The following is a 20,077-nucleotide window of genomic DNA, read 5'->3' as shown; positions in this document are numbered from 1 at the left end:
GTTATGTTTTTAAGTATAGATTTTGTTACCAAACCCACTTTATATTTAAAGATGTGTGAGCTGGTTTCCAATAACCATTTGCAATAAATGCTCTAGATTTAAATTAGTTTTGAGTTTTAGGCCTGTCAAAAATTGCGGGTCCTTTGAAATGACAAATATATTCCATACCCTGATAAAATCAACTCGGAGCCTGTCCTATCTACATTCTCTTTACCTGCACCCTGACCAAGTGACCTAAGGAAGCTGAAGGCTCAGTTCATGAAATTCTGTTTAGATGGCCAGTGGCTGATGGTAGTGGTTCACATTTTTGAGACTGTTGTTTTGGCATTGTGGTGCTGGTTGTTATTACAAGGTCTGGTTTCCACATATTCTAGTCTTAATTTTTTAGTGGTATGTCTGGATATTCCCACTGACAATTGAGGTCTAGAAGGAGAGCTCAGCATGAAGGGAGGTTAGGGAGGTTGTCAGGGAGAAGTTATCTGTAGAGTGAGAGCTGTTCCTATTTAAGTGCTGGACTCTTCTGTCATGTTCAGTAGTAAGTCTTCAAATAAGATGCTGAATATGTGTGTTCATCTGATAGTGAAATCATATGAAATTTTGGGAAAGTCATCTTCACTCTGGTATTAAGACTGACTAGGTCCATGAGAAAAGAAACGTAACATGACTGTTCAGCCAGTGGATAAGCTGTTGAAAATTGTATTGCAAGGCAATATGTGTATTAATATGCGTACAAGTTTATATATTGATAGTGTTTAAAATAGAAGTGCAGCCATTATTAATGTATATTCCTTAGAATGGTAATTTTAGCACACTGAGGAAAGCAGGGGTGTATGTTTATATATAAATACGTACACACTTGCTGTAGAGGGAGGTGCTCTCTGTCACAGAAGGTACCTTGGGTCATGCGTAACAAAGTTAGGGTGCTAAGAGCCAGATTTAGTTGAACTTAAAGTGAAATTTGTTTTCTTTAGCTACTATTACAATTAAAATCTGAACCACAGCTGAGGCAGGCTGTTACATGATAAAGTGGGGAGAAAAGAAGTCCACCATCTGGAACGCTTTCTAGTGATTTTACTTGTTTGGAAAAGCTATCATTTGTGTTGTTCATTTAACAGATTACATTAAGCTAAAATGAGTGGAGAGGGCAAGAAGAGAAAAGGAATTCTCTGTTATATTTCTCATTTGATTAATAATTTATTGTCTGTATAGTTTCAACTGCTAGCACCACAGAACAAGTCTGTATAGTTTCAACTGCTAGCACCACAGAACAAATCAAACATTTAAAAGGGTTATTTGGTTTCTCACTGATGTATTGAATAAACCTTTTTTAGCCTTAAGCTTGAAATTCTTAAAGGCAGTTTAAATTTTGTTGGAATTGTAATGTTCTTTGCAGAATCACCAGTACTTCTTCAAGCAGTACTTTGACTTCATTGTTGAGGTATTAAATACTGTTCTACCAATAAAAGCTGGTTTAAAATGTTGAGTTTTTAAACTTCCAGGTGAAAGAAATACTCAGATAAACAGTAAACTGAAAGTGAAAACAGTAGACACTCAGATAAACATTAAAATAATATCTGCATTTTTATTTTGCTTTTCCAGAGTTTGCATTTTTGATCTAGTTTAATTTGATTTGTATTGTTACTAGAAGTAGTTAATTTTACAGACCTGTTCCTTGAAGAACCGGCAAAGAGCTGTAACTGTTGCTTTCCTAAAACTGGACTCGTTTTTTTTTAATATGTCATAGTGTAACTAGTGTTACCAGAGCATTTTTCCAGATGCCATGTGAGCTATGTTTTACTTGCATACCATGCAGCAAATATCTTCATTTCACAATACCTGTGTGTGAAACGTTACCCGTAGTTGTGTCCAGGCTGGACCTGGTTGTGGCCTCAGCTGAATGCTGAACATGGAGTGGTGACTCTTTCCTGTGCTCTGTGACAGTAATAGGTGTCTGTTCTTGCTCCTAGAACAACAACAACCTTGATGCCTGTTGTCGAGCCCTTGCGCAGGAGAGCAACAAGTATTTGTATATGGAGTACCACAGCCCTGATGACACCAGAATGAATAGAAATAGCCTTTTGCACATTAATCTGGGTATTCATCCTCATACCAGCTATCAAGCGGGGGATGGAGCTCAACTTAATGGTGGTCGTACACTGGTACACAGCTCAAGCGATGGACACATTGACCCGCAGCGCACGGCAGGTAAACAGCTGATTTGCTTAGTTCAAGAACCACATTCTGCTCCCGCCGTTGTGGCAGCTTCTCCTAGTTACAATCCATTTTTCATGAATGACCAGAATAGAAATGCAGCTACTCCTCCTCCACAGCCACCTCCACAGCCATCTTCCATACAACCAGGAATGAACACGTCTGCTATGCAAGGCCCTCCTCCCACGTATATGCACATACCTCGGTACAGTACAAATCCCATTACTGTTACAGTATCACAAAACCTCCCCTCTGGACAGAGTGTACCCAGAGCTCTACAAATTCTTCCACAGATTCCAAGCAATCTTTATGGGACTCCTGGCTCTATTTATATTAGACAGACATCTCAAAGTTCTTCAGGACGACAGACTCCTCAGAATACGCAGTGGCATTCATCGCCACAGGGCCCAGTTCCACATTATACTCCTCGTCCTCTACCTGTATATCCACATCAACAGAACTACCAACCTTCTCAGTATTCTCCAAAACAACCCCAGATCCCTCAGTCGGCTTTTCGATCACCACCGGCATCCCAGTGTCCCTCTCCCTTTGGCTCTCCTCAACACCAAGTTCAACCTCCTCAGCTGAGTCATCAGAGTTCACATGTTTTCATGCCTCCTAGCCCTTCCACTGTCCCACCCCATCCATATCAGCAAGCATCCCAGACTTTTCAAAAGCAAGGTGGTCACTCTGTATCATACCTTCCTCCTTTTGCTGGACCTAGTTTATCCAAAGGTTCCATGAATAAAATAGAAATTACAGTTGAGCCACCGCAAAGACCTGGGACTGCAATGAACAGAAGCCCTTCACCAATAAGTAATCAACCATCTCAACGAAACCAGCACCCGCTGTATGCGCCCACTACTCCTCCTTCAAGCTCTCCATCCAGAGGTATGTCAGGACAACCCAAACCTCCATTTAGTGTTAATCCAGTATATATTACCTACACTCAACCAACTGGACCTGCAGGTGCACCAACACAGTCTCCTCGGGTAATGGTATCTCAGCCAAACCCAACCATTTTTAAAATCACAGTAGGTCGAGCACCGACTGAGAATCTTTTAAATTTAGTGGACCAAGAAGAGCGTTCTGCAGCACCAGAACCTATTCAGCCTATTTCTGTAATCCCAGGATCTGGAGGAGAAAAAGGAAGCCATAAGTATCAGAGAAGTTCTAGTTCTGGATCAGACGACTATGCTTACACTCAAGGTAAATGTTTCACCCTGCAAATTGTGGCATTGTAAAATGCATTTTCAGCTTGATTTTGCTACTTAGTGAGAATTTTTGAACCTGTACAGAGAAAAATAGACACTGTGTCAAAAATCAGAGTTTTTTCTGATTTTTTTAAATACTGCCAAATTTCAGTCTAATACATAAAGATTTCTAAGGGTCTTAACGTTGCTGTGGTTTTGATGTTAGGGGACTTTCTTAAAACACTGCAGCTAACAATGATAAGTAGTTTATTCATATGCTGTGTGTCAGTTTTGTGAATTCTGCATTGAAGAACCGAGTCATAAATTTACATGTGGATTTTTATAATTTTTTGTATTTGTTCCATATTCAAGTGTTCTAGAACACCTGAAGTACTGGCTTCTGTATTTGGTTTAGATTGAAGAATATTAAATGAAATAGGAGAGAGAGATAAGAATGCAGCTAAAAAAACTTTGTCAATACAAATATTTTTTTGAAAGGTAATAAAATAATACTTTGAAGAACTTAAAAGTTCACTTCTTCTACTTGAAATTTTCAAAGAGGAAGAAGAGATTGGCAGACAAATTTTAGGATATGTGTTCTGCTGCACAGGGATAAAACATAGTTTTAATGCCATATATAAATGAAGAATTCAGTAATTCAGTAAAGAAAAAAAGGGGAATTAAACCTTAAGCTGAAAACTACTTTTCTTGGAGTCATCTGCTGTATAGATTTGTAATATTTAAAATTGAGCAAGTGAATCAATCTGCAAGCATTCAAACCAGTCATTTGGGTAATGACAGAATAATAACCTGCATCAGGTATTTTCTGGATTTGTGCTTGGAAAAAAGAGTATCCCTCTGTTGTTCCTTCTAGCCTTTTTTTTACTTCAGAGAGCTGAAGTGAGACCTTACAGTGCTGCCCTGTAGTTATGCCTTTTGAGCTTTTCTAACTCATCAACAAAGCTGTTTTGTACCTGGTAGACCCAATTAGAAAGTCTCTAGACCCAGTTCTTTAGTAAGAATGAGTACCAGTAGGTCTGTGACTCTGAGGCCTTGACCTTTATTTGGTAGTGTTACTATTACAGCTTCAGTGAAGGTTGTCATTTATGTGAGAAAAATACAAGTAGCTTCGCATAGCTGTGAGAAACATATTCTGAAATGTAAAACCTGGTTTTGCCTTTGTGTCTTCCACCAGATTTGTGTATCTGAAAAGCAAACCAAGTAAAATAATGAGTATATGCTTTTTGGGGTGTTTGCATTGGTGGCAATACCTACCTACCAGAGCTTTTTTTTATTGCTGCACTGTGAACTCTTGATAGAAATAAATTATAGAAGAAGAAACACTTTACTACCGCAAAGGAGTCCTAGAAAAGAATATATTTAACAGCTTAACAGGGAACAAGTTTATTTAATTTTCTCTTGAATGTGAACCATTGTAAAAAGTGTTACCAGAAATTCATCCTGGTGTCTGTACTTTGACTGCTTCTTTGTAATATGAGTCGTGTTTGATGAGTTGTACTAGAGTATAATGTGAAGCTATGAAATGTAGTCACACCGTGTTAAGTTGGAGGAATCACACAAAGACAGGGTTTGGTAACAGTAGTGGAAAATCATTCAGTCTGGTATTGTACATTTTTTCTTAATTCTGCTTGCATGACTTATGCTACTTGAAAAAGTAGAGAATGGTTCTGTTCAGTAATTCTGGTGCCTGAAGTATAAAAACACCTGCTGTTACTCTTTGCTAGGCTTTTGGGTGTTTGTTCTTTGGTTGTGAATTGGTGAATCCATACAAAATCCAAATTACAGTGCTCCATTTTTGTGTGGAATGCTGGTATCTGCTTCTAACAGGTTGGGTTGTTCTTAGGCTTTTGCAGTAAGTTGTCATGTTGCTGCTTATTTTTCTAACTCCTTTTAGCTCATATGTGAATATTCTTGTGTATTACGTGCTTTGCCTTTGTTGGATGGGCTGAAGAAAAGGGCAAGTGCTGGCTGGGGCTTTTCATGAAGTAGCTTTTGGCAGGTTCTGCAGCGTCCTTATTTTAAACAGTTTGCTGGAACATTGTTATATGAGCAGCATGTTTGTCTGAATACCCACATCAAATGTCTTATTTTTCTCTGTCCTAGCAGACTTCAATCACGTAAAACCAGCCTCATCAGAAAGGATTAAGCATCGCATTAACTTGGCCAGCTTTGCATCATGATGAAATACTGAGAAATGCTCTTCTTTAGGAAACTGAATATTATCTTCTAGCTAGTCAAAATTCTTTTCTTTGGTTCTCTGGGAGCCCAACATCAGCTTGTGACTGAGAGTCATAAATTTCAGTACCATGATGAAAATGAGGGAATGGCAAGCAGCAGAGAGAGGTTGGAGAAATCAATCTGTCGTAGAATTAAGAGTCTGAAGCACTTGAGCTGGCTCAACTTCTTATTTTCTGGGTTCTGTAGTAATTTTGTTAGAGCTCTATAGTTCTTCCTTTGAACCCTGGGGAACTTACAGTATTGAGGATTACAGTATTCCCTAAAAAGCCAAGACTACTTAAGAGTTATACCACAGTTTGTAATAGCAGTGAAAAAAAACCAATTCAGGACTGACATTTGGCTAATGTCTCAAGGCTGGTGTGTCAGCTGCTGTTGAGCAGCAGGTATGAAGTGTGTGTTACCATCTGATCTTACCTCTGGTTTTTGTGTTGTTTTTTTTTTTGTCAGTAGAGTATTAGTATAACTAGGTTGCTGTTTCATCCTGAGAAGTTGTCTCCTTGTACAGGTGCCTTTGTATTTTTGAGACGAGAAAGACCAAATGCAAAAAAAGAAGCTTTGACCAAAATGGTAATAACAACTTCAAGTTACTGTCTAAAATGTGGTTTTATTCTGGAAGAACTTTTTTCTAAATTGTAGTTCATTTGGCATGAAAGCATCTTCCCACTGATACTTGGCTGCATGTCTACAATCACTTTTTTTTTTTCCAGAAAGGTCACTCGTGAATCTTAAGCATAACTTAAGAATTCAGTGTTCCAGGTTTTTATGTGCTAGTAACTATTTCTTCTGTGTAAAACATTAGCCTTGCTGTTACATCAGCGAGCAAGGATGGAGAGATTAGCAAAGGAACTGAAGCTTGAGAAAGAAGAGCTCGAACGCCTGAAAACCGAAGTCAATGGTATGGAGCATGATCTGATGCAGAGGCGGCTTCGAAGAGTCAGCTGTACAACTGCAATTCCAACAGTAAGCAATTTGTTAGTATTTTAATTCAACATACACATTTATTTTTTGTGTTTTAATGAAACTAAAGTACTGTTCAAAAAATACTTTTGAGTATAAAATCTTCAGTCTTTGGAGATGATTTAAGTACTTGATTTGTCATAAGGTAGTTGAACCAGATGTGTCCAGTTTTCTTAAGTGTTCCCAACAAAACTTCAGAAAGTTGTATGCATGTGCTCTTGTGGACCACAGAACTGAATATAGTTGCTTTCATAACAACCAATAAAAGTATGCCCAAGTCTATTCAATAAGCCTAAGCCATATAGAGCTTGGTGGTCATGCAGGAAGGTTTAACTTTTATTTTTAAAACAGTATTTTGTTGTTTGAGTAGTTGCTTCTCATAGACAGTATTTTCTCGTTTGGTATGTGCAGGATGTGCCAAATAACTTTTCACTGGCAGTGTTGCCTGAAAAAGTTGGAACTCTCCTATTTTCCTTGTTGATTCTTCTTATCTCTGTGACTTCCACCTGCAAGTGACTCTAGCTCAAATGTGTGTGGCTCTGATAAGGGAATGCATCTGGCTGAGAAGCAGCTTCCACTGTGTGCAGTTGTTAAGCAAATCAGCTCAGACTTACTGGCTGTGTTGACACAAACAGTGCACACAGGTGTAGGCTGGAAGGCACAGAAGGGCTGTTGGCTGCTTAACTACAGGGCAGCATTTGGCAAGGATGTACCTGGGAGAAGTGCAGAGGCACTGAGTGTGCCAGGATGAGGTTAGGAAAGCCAGAGACCAACTGGAGTTGAATCTGGCACAGGATTTCAAAGACCAAAAGAAAGGCTTCTGTAGCTACCCTAGGTGACAGCAGGAAGACCAGTGAAAATGTGGGCTCATGGATGAGCAAGATGGGAGAACTGGTTATGTAGGACATGGAAAAGGCTTCAGATACTGAATAAACTTGGCACAGTCTTTAAGGAATCCCAGGTCTCAGAGACCCTTGGAAAAGTGTGAAGCAAGGAAGGTATTCTCTTCCCTTAGTGGAAGAGAATCAGGTCAAGGAATGCTTAAGCAAAGCAGTCGTACACGAGGTCATAATCCTGGATGAGATGCACCTATGACTGCTAAGGGAGCTGGCAGGTGTCATTGCAAGGCCACTCCAGATAATCTTGAGTTGATTAATGGTGTTTGGGAAAGTGCCCAAAGACTAGAGGAGAGCAAATGTAACTGCTGTCTTCAAGAAGGGGAGGACCCAGGGAGCTACAGGCTGGTCAGCCTCACCTTGATCCTTGGGAAAGTGATTTGAGCAACTAATGCTGGTGCCTATTTCCAGGCACATGAAGGACAAGAAAGTGATCCGTAGTAGTCACATAGAATCACCAAGGGGAAGCCAAGCTTGACTGATTTGGTAAACTTCTAGGATGCAAAGTCTGTCCTGGTAACCTAGATAGACAGTGGTTATTGTCTGTCTAGACTTTGGCAAGGCTTTCAACATTGTCTCCTGTAAGATCTTTATAGAGAAGCTGATGAAGTATGGGCTGGATTAGCACTTAAGTTCATTGGAAACTGGATGAACAGCCAGGTCAAAAGTGTGGCAATCAGTGGCACAAAGTCTGGTTGGAGGCTTGGCAGAGCAGTTGGACCAGATGACCTCCAGAGGTCTCTTGCGACCTCAAATGTTCTGTAATTTTGTGACTGTGATGCTGCAATGTATCCTGGAATAAAACGTTAGTGATTGATGCTGCTAGCATTAAGAAAGCTTTGCATTCCAGTAACTTAGGGTTTCTTAATGATATGCAAATATATGCACTTAAATAACTGATTAGTCTGTTAATAATTACAATCTTTCATCATTGAATGATTTAAATATACTGGGCTAGAAGGTTTGGCTTCTTGGAGCTTCTTGGGTTGATGCAAATGAATAAAGCTTTTGACCTCATTCAGTTATAATTGAGTAATAGTTAATGTGGGCTACAGCTTGTATTCTATTTTCTGATCATCTTGATGCAAGGTAGCATCAGCAAGTCATCCATTTATACAGAATTTAGTGATGTGTGTGGTTTTATAAACTTGAGTTCAGCAACGTCATACTAACGAATTCTAGTATTAAGTAATTTGTCTGTTTCTTTTACTCATTACATGCCAATAGAAGAATGTTTTTTTGAGGGCAAATGAGTTAGGGGTAGTGGGCCAGTGTGGCTTCTTTCAGTGCCCTGTCTATATTCAGTTTTTAATAAAGCTGTTAACAAAGATATAGCAATGTTATTTCTATTTGAAATAAGATGCTGACTTTCCCACAATTACTATTTTGGGATGTTTCTTTCTAGCCTGAGGAAATGACCAGATTGAGAAGCCTCAACAGACAACTCCAGATAAATGTTGACTGTACACTGAAAGAAGTTGATCTCCTTCAATCTAGAGGTATTGAACTGATACTTTTTAAAAAACATCATTTGAATATGGACACAAATGTTAATCTGCTGGAGGGTAGGAGAGCTCTGCAGAGGTGTCTGGACAGATTGGATCAATGGGATGAGGTAAACTGTATGAGGTTCAACAAGACAAAGTGCTGGGTCCTGCACTTGGGTCACAACAACCCCAGGCAGAGCTGCAGGCTGGGGAAGAGTGGCTGGAAAGGTGCCTGGAGGAAAAGGGCCTGTGGGTGCTGGTCAACAGCAGCTGAACATGAGCCAGCTGTGCCCAGGGGTCCAAGAAGGTCAAAGGCACCTGGCCTGGATCAGCAGTAGTGTGGCAGCAGGACCAGGGCAGTGATTGCCACCCTGTGCTCGGCACTGGTGAGGCCACACCTCAAATCCTGTGTCCAGTTTTGGGCCGCTCACTACAAGAAAGGCATTGAGGGGCCGGAGTGAGTCCAGAGAAGGGGCAGAGCTGGGGAAGGGTCTGGAGCACAAGTGTGATGAGGAGCAGCTGAGGGAGCTGGGGGTGTTCAGCCTGAAGAAAAGGAGGCTCAGGGGGACCTTATTGCTCTTTACAATAATATGAAAGGAGGCTGTGGCAAGGTGGAGTCTCTTCTCCCAGGTAACAAGTGACAGATGAGAGAAAACAGCCTCAAGTTGCACCAGGGCAGGTTTAGATTGGATATTAGGGAAAATGTCTTCAGGGCAAGAGTTGTCAAGCATTCGAACAGGCTACCTAGGGAAGTGGTGGAGTTGCCATCCCTGGAGGTATTTAAAAAACCTGCAGATGTGGCAGCTGGGAACATGGGTTAGTGATTGACTTGGCAGTGCTGGGATAGTGGTTGGACTCAATGATTTTGGAAGTCTTTTCTAACCTAAATGATCCTATGATTCTAATATGGCATGTGCTTAAATGTGAATATTTGGAGTTTTTAGAGTTCAGTTTATATTAGCAATGACAACTTACCTTTAAAAGGTGAGGTTTTTTCAGTTGCAACCTAATAAGCTTGACTTGCTAATACTTTTGTTGGCCAAGTTAAATTCCAGTAGCAAGAAAGTGGTGACATAAAATGACTTTATCAAGAGCATATTAAAAAAAACCTATGCCTTTGTAAAGATCCTTTACTTAAAATTTTAATTTTTTGCTGGCAAAGGCTGTGGCCAAGTAATACAGAACTGAAGTATGAGTTGCAACCAGGAGGCTGGCAAACAAAAAATCTACTAGGGTCTTTAAAAATCTTTTTTGCAACAGAAACTTGTCTTAAATGGAAACAAACAGATTAGGATATCCACAGTCCTTTTTTATCAATGAAGTATCCTGTAGGAAGACATACGTTTCACATGTTTTCAAAGCAATACAAAATGTTCACTGGAGTTGATTTTTCAATATGGGGTTGTCTGGCTGAAAATTACTGTGATTGACAGAAAACTAAAAATATGTGACAAAACTTGTGAAAAAGCTAAGATACAGTGTCATAATAAAAAGATGTATAAAATAAGAAGCTTCTTGATGTTCATATCACTGGCATAGGCATTTAAATAACCTTCAAGTTACACTTTCTTTCCTTTCTTTTCGGACAGGAAACTTTGATCCGAAAGCCGCATGTAACTTCTATGATAACATAGAGCCTGGTCCTGTTGTGCCACCAAAGCCATATAAAAAAGGTAGGTCAACAAACAGGTATCATCACCTAATCTGCATTGAGTGAGGTTTTTTTTCTTTTTTAAAAAGTCCCTGTGGTGACAGGAAGCAACTCTACTTATTTAACTTTTCTCTCCATATAATTCAAACCAGAACACTTTTATCTAAGTGCAGTAATCCTAGCTACAGCTTGTTTTCCTCAGGCAGATTGTTGCAGATGAATGTTCTGTTAATACCACCTTGATTATAAGTAGTTATTCCCTATTAGAAAAAGAGCTGAAATAGCCAATGTGGAATGCTATGCTCTGATACAGAAAAACCAGCTGTCTTTTCCTGAAAATGGTATGTGTGATAAGATTTATAATATTGTGTCTCCTCTTGCTGTAACTAGCATGTACTGCACTTGTTAGTAAAAAAGAAGTAGCTCTTCTGAATCAGTAATCATACAGTCTCCCTGACACTCCATTTGTAAATAAATTCTGGTTGCTGATAAGCACTCCACAAAGGTTTCTGTAGGTGTATTTTGAATTCATATCAGGAAATTTTTCCCCTCTTTTGAAGCAAGTATCTTACTCCTCAATGTAATAAAAGTATTACTGTGTGGAAGTTTAAAAGAAAGGGAAAGCCCTGCTGCTTGTGGCTCAAAGAAAAGGTAGTACCGGGAGGAGTTCCCTGCATTAGGTAGCAGGGAGCATCAAGTGAGCCGTGGTGTGAAGGCAGCTGCCTGGGGTCACATTAAATTGCAGTGATCATCTGGTTGATTTAAGGAACTGTTGCTTTGTGATGCTTGAAGACATTCTCTTAATTACACTATCGTATTTGATTTATTATTTCAAAGCAAAATAATGTGCAAAACTGGCATGAAATAAGTTATTTTATTTAGTGGTTAGGAAGATAGTGCCTTGTACAACCAGCTTCCAGGTTTTGTCTGCCAGCTTATTAGAGATCGGTTCTAGGGCCGCTGTACTGTATTCAGAGCTTGGATTTTTACATGGAGACATCGGGTTTTGTTTTTTTCTTAAATAATAAATACTGTTTAATATTCAGCTGTTGAAAGTGTGGGCAGACAGACGGGGTGGGCAGACAAGGGTGTGCTCTATGCTGCCATCTGGCCAGTCAATGGAACGCAGTCAAGTGCCCACACTGCCCGGCTTACGAGGAATTTGTTGAGGTCAAGCACTGCTAATGTGACTGTGCAGCTTCTGGGCTGTTTTGTGTTTGCATCTAAGTGTTTGCATCTAAGCAAAGAGGTTACTTTTATTTCCTTTGTTTGTCTCTGAAGATTTAAGTACTGTTTGCACTAAGGTTGTCATCAGCAGTCTGCTGCATTTCTTAGCAGGTGGGGCAGCAACTGCAAATTACTTTGTGTGCAGTTAGAAATTGCAGGCCTTTGTTAGACATAAGTTCACAGATGTTTAGCAGCTGGGTATCTTAGCCATGCCTTCTAGGTATGCGTTAATGTTAATAAATATTAACATTTTGTAACATGCTGTGTTCCCACATCCTGGGAGTATTCCTTACTTATAGTAGATAACCTGAGATCTTGAGGTGGTGTCAGGAGACATGGAAAACTAAGTGTTTCTGTGGGTTAAGACCTAATATGTGATTTGCATACATACTGGTTTTATGAATGAAAACAGACTTAAATGCTGCTTCATATACATACATCCCTGCTTCAAAGGCATGAGGAAGAATTGTCTTGTTTTGAAATAGGCCTGTCATTTTATTTTTAGATTGTATTCTTTTTCAGCCTGAATAAATGCTAGAAAAATGTCTTTTGTCAGACTGTTTGAAGGAACTAAGTTAGAAGTAGTTTTCCCCTTCAGGTAAAGCAAGGTTATTGTAGTTTAAAATTTGGAAATAGACTACTGTGTGTAAACCAGTGAAGTCTTTCCTTAACAGGATGGTGCTGCAATGCCAGTAACAAACTTGTATGTTTTAAGCTGTTAAACCTTTAGCAGGATCAGTGACCTAACAGTGGTGAGTGCTCTTCTTGGTTTTAAGGTGTTATGGTTAAGTGACTCTTCACAAAAATGAAACGCTTTAAATATTCAGATTTCACAAACTGAATTAGAAGTGCCTTAGTAAAAGATTTCCATGTTAATTTTAAGACAGACTGTTTAATTAGATGACCTTCCAGTAGTGTGGTCTTGACTATTAACCCTTCTCTTCTGAAATAAAATGTTTTCTTTTGGCTTTTCTTTAGAGCATCAGAACAGCTCCAAACAGACTCCACGGACTCAGCCAAGAGATGAAGACTTTGAAGGGGCCCCATGGAATTGTGGTAGCTGCACCTTCCTAAATCACCCAGCACTAAATCGCTGTGAACAGTGTGAAATGCCACGATACACCTGAAATTCAGGAAGGGGCTGCATTGGGTTGAACACAGGCTCTCAAGCCAACAGCTGTAAGAGAAGGAAACATGGGGAACCTTTCAGTCCATCTGCCCGGCCTTTGCCAGTCAACAATCTTCATATTGCAAGGGGTGGGAGTAATGTGTTAGGATGTTTCTGCTTCTGCTGCACTAGAAAATAAATAAATTAAGGGTTAAATTCCTTCCCATTGCAGTGAGCAAAGCAGAAAACAAAACCTGAAAATGGGAAAGGATTAATTTTGAGAAGAATGTATGCAGGAAAGCAAATAACTACTGGTGTTTATTCCTGTGGTTATAGTTACTGCTTAGTGGCTCTAAAAAAAAACCAACCCACAACTACTGTTTTTTAAAAGAAAATTATAGGACTCTTAGTAATGGTGTGAAGTGTTACACTTAACCAGAAAAACTGAAGAGCCAGAGCTGACTTAACCTGGCCACAGCTAGCTGGAAAACAAAGGCTCCCTGTGCTTCTAGATTGTAAGCTACTGAAAAAGAAGACAGGTAAATGCAATGGTAAATTTTGCAATGTATAAAAAAACAAGGAGAAGGGTATTTGTAATTGCTGCTTTTTTTCAGGGTAATTTATGTCTACAAAAAATTGCTGATTGAAATAGTGACCTGAGGTGACTAAATGAGGAACTGTATGAGTGTTACAGAGAGTGTAATCAGAGGTAATTTTTTACAATCCCGTTTGCCTGTACAGTGCTCACCTGGCTGTGTCAACACTGGTAATAAACCGAGAATGAATTCTACCACGTTGCAGATGAAAATCCTGCTGCATGCTTTCATTGGGCCGTCGTGTTTCCAAGCTCAAAGGATGCTTTTCTACACAACCTTCTGAGCCTATGCTGTGCAGCAGCATAGTGACATATGCCAAACACAGGCTACTCCAATTCTGCTTGGAAGACTTGGGCTCGGCCATGGTTGTGTTTGAGAAGAGTTTGTTCCCAGTTCCTTAGGCCTTTTCAGCTTCCAATTTGTGAAGAATTCATGATGTTTACAGCACAGAAGGTACTTTGTGCCCCAGATCAAAGTTAGCTGAAAAATAATTACTCAGCTCTTCAGTAAAGGTTTATTTGCACATTATTAATAAACCAGCCTGTACAAAATAGCAGATGCCAGATCCTGAAAAATTACACACTGCATTCTTTCTATTTTGGTCAGGAAATATTTGTCATAGGTTAAAGAACACGAGATGAGTTGAAAAATCCTACTGGTACTTTTCTGCCTATGATACACTGTATTCTAAAGGTGATGTTCAATCTGTCTAAATGCTTCAGGCTGCTGGAATAAAGCACTCGATACTTACGAGATCAAACATGGGTTTGGGCAGCTGAATGATTCTGTGACACAACCGTGTGATTGAGTAGGGTGTTCTGTGTGCTGGTCAGAGGCTGGTACAGTGCATTTGAGTTTTTATGGTATAACTTCATCACAATTCAGAGATGCAACCAAGCACTTCAGCTGAGTTATGGTAATTGACTTTGTAAAGCAAAATTTGCTGTTAACTTTACCATGAGAGTTTTAAACTACTTCATTTTAAGCTGTTCTTAGCTCATGGCAGCCACATCCATATTGTCAATTACCACAGTTCACTTGATGTGTGACAACATGCTAAGCTGTGGTAGAACAATCATATGTCTGAATCCTTATTTAAAATGAAGCAGCATTTGCAAGGGGTGGGTGGAGAAAAGCTCATCTTGACTGTATCGCTCAGTGTGGTGTTTCTCTCCCCACAGTTTATAAAGACAACAGTAAGAACTGAACTGTTGATCTTAGATGAGGAACCAATATTTTATCTGGCATTTTTCAATATGTTCTTGCACTAACTAAATCTTCAGGATCATTTTAAATAAGCTAAGAGATCTCCAGCAATCACTGTGCACCACTGATGAGCAAAACAAAGTCAAAGGCATCAGAGATAGTTTTCCTTCCTTCCTAATGATTTACACTGCTGTGGGGGGAGCTCATCACATGTGGAAAGGGGTAAAAGTGTTACTGTCAATTACTGTCAGCTGAAATGAAAAGATACTAATTTTGTGCATGTCAGTGGACAGTTTGACAGAACTGAGAACTAGAAAACAGATGAGCAGAAGCATTGCTGTTATCAGCTGTATCATGAATGGCTCCAAACAATACCAGTAACTTCATGGCTTTTCTATCCTAATGCCTTTGCCATTGTATTATTTCAATTTTCTGTTCATGTGTACTTCTGGTGAAGTTCTAGAAGCATTTGTTTTTGCTGGAATTACAAAAAGATAGCAACTGAAGTGACAGTCAGCAAATGAGAGTAGGGGTGTCATGCAAAAATACAGTTGTGCCATTTTCAGATAGAATAGATGCTACTTTTGAAGGAGGAGGTGCAAATATGCATTCAGTCCAAAAATGCCCTGAACTGCAATAACTATACATGGAGACTTGCAAATCTTAGTCCCAGCTTCACCAGAGGAAGAGAAGGAAGGCTGCCACCACAGCAAGATACTTTTTGAAAGAATGAGTGAGCGCCGTTAAATTGAAAAATAAGTCCTTTGTACCAATGATTTTCCTTGTTTTTTTCAATTACTCTCATTTGTTGCTTGTACAAACAAACAGAGAAAACCACCACACCCTTCTGTTGTATTCTTTTACATGTAAATGCCCATACTCAAACGTTAACAGTAAAGACTTGACATGGTGCTTGAATATTTCTAGCTTGTTAGAATGTAATTGTATTTTGAATATTGGAAGATCCATTTTCCTTCTGAAAGCAGGTGATGCCATTCAAACCCCAACTGAATTGTAGATTATACCAAAAAGATTGGTTTATGGAATATTTATTGAATGCACATAAAACCCTAATGTCAGCTGGCATACAAAATGCACTGTATTGTATAAAACGTGTGTGTGTGTGTGTGTGTGTGTGTGTGTGTGTGTGAGAATGGTGGGATGCTGATGCTGTTGTGTTAATGCACTACTTGTGTTTTCTTTTTTCCTTAATGACTGAGCTTTTCCTCAACCATGCTACTAGATTGGTAGTTTGTAACTGACTTGGACGTTCAGTTATTCAAAATGATCTCACTGTTCATTGAAATTTTATAAAGCTTATTTTATATTTACTGTGCTCTTAAGATGAATTCCCTTTAATTATAGGATACTACTGTAGTTCTTTAAAAGTTTATTTAGAGTGGAGCTTGTGGAAAATTATTCAGAACATAGTCAACCAAAAGAAATCCTGAACTTTGGATCTACTTTTAATTTGATGTAATTATTAGTCTTGTTTGGGTGAAGAGGAAAGGGGTGGGAAGTCAAGCAAAAGGAAGTACTTTGTAAAATGTAGTCTTAGATCAGATTGAATTGTTTATCTGTGTGTCTGTGGTATGTGTGTGTTTCCCTTGAAAAATGGGAGGTGTGGTGAAAAGGTGTAATAATTCTTAAAAGAGCTGGTCTCAGTACTTTCTGATTATGATATGCTACTGAATCACGTTTTTTTTTTTTAAAAAAAAAACCAACTTTTCTCTCAGTTACTTTATCTCTCCCAGCTATACATCTCTCCCTTCAATTTCTAAATACTTTTTCAATTTCTGAATACTTCTACATTTAATATTGATTGTAAAATCCCTTGAAACGGAAACAGAAATACTTGAGTTGAAATGGGGACAAAATAAAACCAATAAAGAATGTTTTAAAAAAGAATGTGAGAATATTAAATATGTTAAAAACAAGCTTGTCATCAGGATGATAGTTCTTTTTTTAAAATCCAGTGGTGTACCCTAGAATGTGAACATGACTATCCTGATGAGAAGTGGATGGTTGGACATAATTTAACAGCCAATTTGGTACCACAGAATTGATGTGCTCTGTACTTCAGTGACTCCAAATCCCACAAGGAAGGAAGACATGCACAGATATCACATCTCACAGTCAGTACTGTCTCTATGTGCAGCTGCATTTGTTTTCGTTTCAAATTGTCAATCTTACATGAACCCAGACATGGCTGAGTTTTGCCACAATTTCTTCAGTTGGGGCTTTCATTGCTGTTTATGTCCATAAATGCAAATATTTTTCTTGGAATAATCAGAAATCAATGGAGTTAATGCAATATTATAATCCTGGATTTCCAGTACCTTTGAAACCAATTTTAAAAAACTGTGTTCTTGAAACTTATTTATTTATGGTGGCACCAGTGTATCTAATCCATACTTCCTGCTGTGTGAAACCCTGTTAAATTTTTTCATTAAAAAAAGAAGACACGATCTTGTTTAATCCTGTATATATGGTGTCTACATTCTAGATTTGTGTATGCTGTGAATGAACTTATTACTAAGAGATGAAATTGTATAAAAGCATTCAGAGGCTATGCATGCATGGTACCTCCAGAAAGTGCATACTCCAAGTTGCAGATTCCTGCAGAAATAAATTAATAAAACTAAGCAAACATCACATCCTGCATTTGTTTTTGTATGTAGTAGGAAACATTTTTAAAAGTACAGACTTTTTTGGCCTTCATAGCCTGATTGTTTCTGGTCTCCCACTTGAACCTGTAGCTATAGCAAGTTTGTTTCAGGGCTTTTGGAGTTTTTGTTTTTGCTGAATATTGAACTGGGGTCCAAATCCTGTTCCCATGGATGTGAATGAGCAGGAATCCCATTTAGACGATGGATATTCAGTGCAGCTTCTGGTGTGGAAACAGGACATAGCATGTTCAGAGTGTGAGGCTGACCTTAGCACTTCTCCCTTACTTTGGAGTGGAAGGTTGGTACTGAAGGAGTTGCTCTATCTTCTGTAGCACCTCTGGGCTGTAGCCTGGATGATGAGCTGGATTCCTGCTCATCAGCAGTGCTGAGTGTCTGCATCACAGAAGTCCCTCTCCTGCTTTAGCCTCTTGGAAAGGCACTGCTCTGGGAGAGGGTGGAGAGTTGGAAGAGCACAAATCCGAGTGCAGGCATTTTCTAGAGCTGTGTTCTCCATTGCCTCGATGGCATCAGCTCCCCACAACTCGAACCTCAGGATCTCCGGAGCTGTTCCCCTGCTGGGCTGTGTTCACACACACTGGAGGTTCTTCAGTGCCTTCCTGCTGACAAACCTGCTGCACTTCAGTCAATACACATAGGTAAGAATTTCATTTTGCATTCCTTTTGCTAAGTTGAGTTTATCACAATTTCAGGAGAGGTTTGTATTTTAATTTTTTTTTTTCACTTTAGAAATCATTGCAGTTGAAACTGATTAAAAAAAAAAAAAACCAAACATACAAAAGTTAAGGTACCTGTAAAGTATACTGTGCTAATGGAAACCATACAGAGCCAAAAGACACCAGTCTAACAACGGGTGGTCACCATTTTTTGTTGTTTCCTTGAAGTCATGAGGAGGTGGATCTGCCTGAATTGCATAAAACTGGTTGATTTATTCCTCAGAATTACTTGGTTTTGGCAGCAGCGAACTATGTCTTAAACCTGTGGCTCTTGGAGAGATGGTTTGTCCTGTGGTCTGGTAAGTATTCCTGGAATTTAGTGCTGCTGCTTCTAGTCAGTTTAGTCCATGCTGTGATAGGTAAGTGCTGTGTATTCCTTACTGCACCATCTCTGGTTGTAAATGCACTTTTTGGAAGGAGGTGGTTGATACCTGATTTTGTCTGAACAGGTGCACTCAAAGTGTTGTGTACTCAATGGGTCACCTGACTTTTTGTGGAAGCCTTGTGAAGTTGTTAAAGAAGGGGCTTTGTTAATTTTTAGCTGGAGGGTCTGTGACTGTGACGTGTTCTAGTTTGATAGTAAAGCCAGGCCAGACCTGTAAAAGCCTCTTTCAGGAGTGCAACTCTGCTTCAGAAAATATTTTGTCTCTCTACAAAACATTAATGTATTGAGTAAAAAAAAAAAAACTGCAAAAAACTGTGCAGGTAATTTTCCAGATAGGCAAGACTTACAACCGGGCACGTATTTGCTGCTTTTGCAAGTTCCATTTTGAAGATAAAATTAATTGTCCTTTTCTCTTGAAGTTAACAAAAGCTCTCTTGCCAGGTTTGCTTAAAAATTAAGTCAGTACAGTTCTGTTACTGCTTCGGAAATGAAACCACAATTCCTGGGAATTAAAAGATTTGCAATGCAGGTGCTGCTTTGCTTTTGACTAAAGGCTTCTTATTTTTTTGGAAGTGTTTTAGGAAAAGAAGTTTAGGCATGTGGGGGTTGGTTTTCTTTTTAGGAAAAGTATGGAATACTTCAGGAAAGAACCTGCTAGGTGAGGAAGGTTTTCATAGGTTTGAATGTGATACTCTGATTCCAGACTGGTACAGCCCAACGGCGTATGGTACAATTGGTGCCAAATTCTGGCATTGGTTGCAGTGATGGAATAGTCACAGCTGAAATATTCATCCCAAACTCTCAGTGGCTCTCTGCTGGATTGTTCTAAAGTATCCTGAACCAGTCTTGCACATTCCAGGCTTGGGGGATTATATTTCATTTCACCTGAAATTACTACTATCTGCTTTTGACCTATTTGGTTAAATCTAATGACTTTGCAAAGCAGAAGTTGCTTTTGGCAATACCCTGTGTGCTGGAGAGTGCCTGGTGTGACTGCCCACAGTCTGATCCATATGGAGGAGCTCCCCAGCCCCCAAGGACAGGGAGAGTGACAGTCAAATACATTTTCCAGGTGGATGATGGGAGTAAGCAGGGTCTGAGAAAACTTTGCAGAGAAGGACTTGTGCTTTATGACAGCTTGTGAATCCTTCCCTCCAATTAAGTTTTCATATATCCCTTGCTTTGCTTCATGGTGAGAGCTGTGCTGGTGGAGAGCCTTGGGTGACTTTCATCACTGCAGATCCTGAAGCCTTATGGCTTGGTTACTGTTCCAGGTAACTGATTTTACATTTCCCCCCCAACCCCCATTTGTCTCAAAACTGATTGTTCATAAGCCAAACAGACATCCTTTTATCTTTTTACCTTTTTTTTTTTTTTTACCAATAATGCTGTATGACCATGAAGCTGTCCCTGATCATCATCCTTCAACCTCTGAAAATTTCAAAGCTGCAGTGAGTAGGTAACAAGTTGTGTGTAGGTTCACACTCCTCACAACACT

At 39.3% G+C, this 20,077-nt stretch overlaps 1 protein-coding gene across 2 annotated transcripts in view; it reads left to right on the top strand.

Annotated features, from left to right (window-relative positions):
• The window catches only part of TAB3 (TGF-beta activated kinase 1 (MAP3K7) binding protein 3), a 44,558-nt gene extending 27,112 nt beyond the window's left edge, over positions 1-17,446 (top strand). The window contains exons 3-7 of one of the 2 annotated variants that reach the window (XM_048288617.1): positions 1,968-3,420; positions 6,463-6,623; positions 8,922-9,015; positions 10,593-10,676; positions 12,860-17,446. In XM_048288617.1, the coding sequence (XP_048144574.1) occupies positions 1,968-3,420; positions 6,463-6,623; positions 8,922-9,015; positions 10,593-10,676; positions 12,860-13,008 (1,941 nt within the window). In that variant the 3' untranslated portion in view covers positions 13,009-17,446. Of the gene's footprint in view, positions 1-1,967; positions 3,421-6,462; positions 6,635-8,921; positions 9,016-10,592; positions 10,677-12,859 lie in introns of those variants that run through there. The other variant, XM_048288625.1, reaches the window with a different exon arrangement.
• The last annotated feature ends 2,631 nt before the right edge of the window (positions 17,447-20,077 follow it).

This window comes from Corvus hawaiiensis, chromosome 2, assembly GCF_020740725.1.
Source record: "Corvus hawaiiensis isolate bCorHaw1 chromosome 2, bCorHaw1.pri.cur, whole genome shotgun sequence".
NCBI classification, from domain to species: Eukaryota; Metazoa; Chordata; class Aves; order Passeriformes; family Corvidae; genus Corvus; species Corvus hawaiiensis.
The sequence above is the reverse complement of the archived record's forward strand: the minus strand, read 5'-3'. Positions and strand labels throughout refer to the sequence as shown.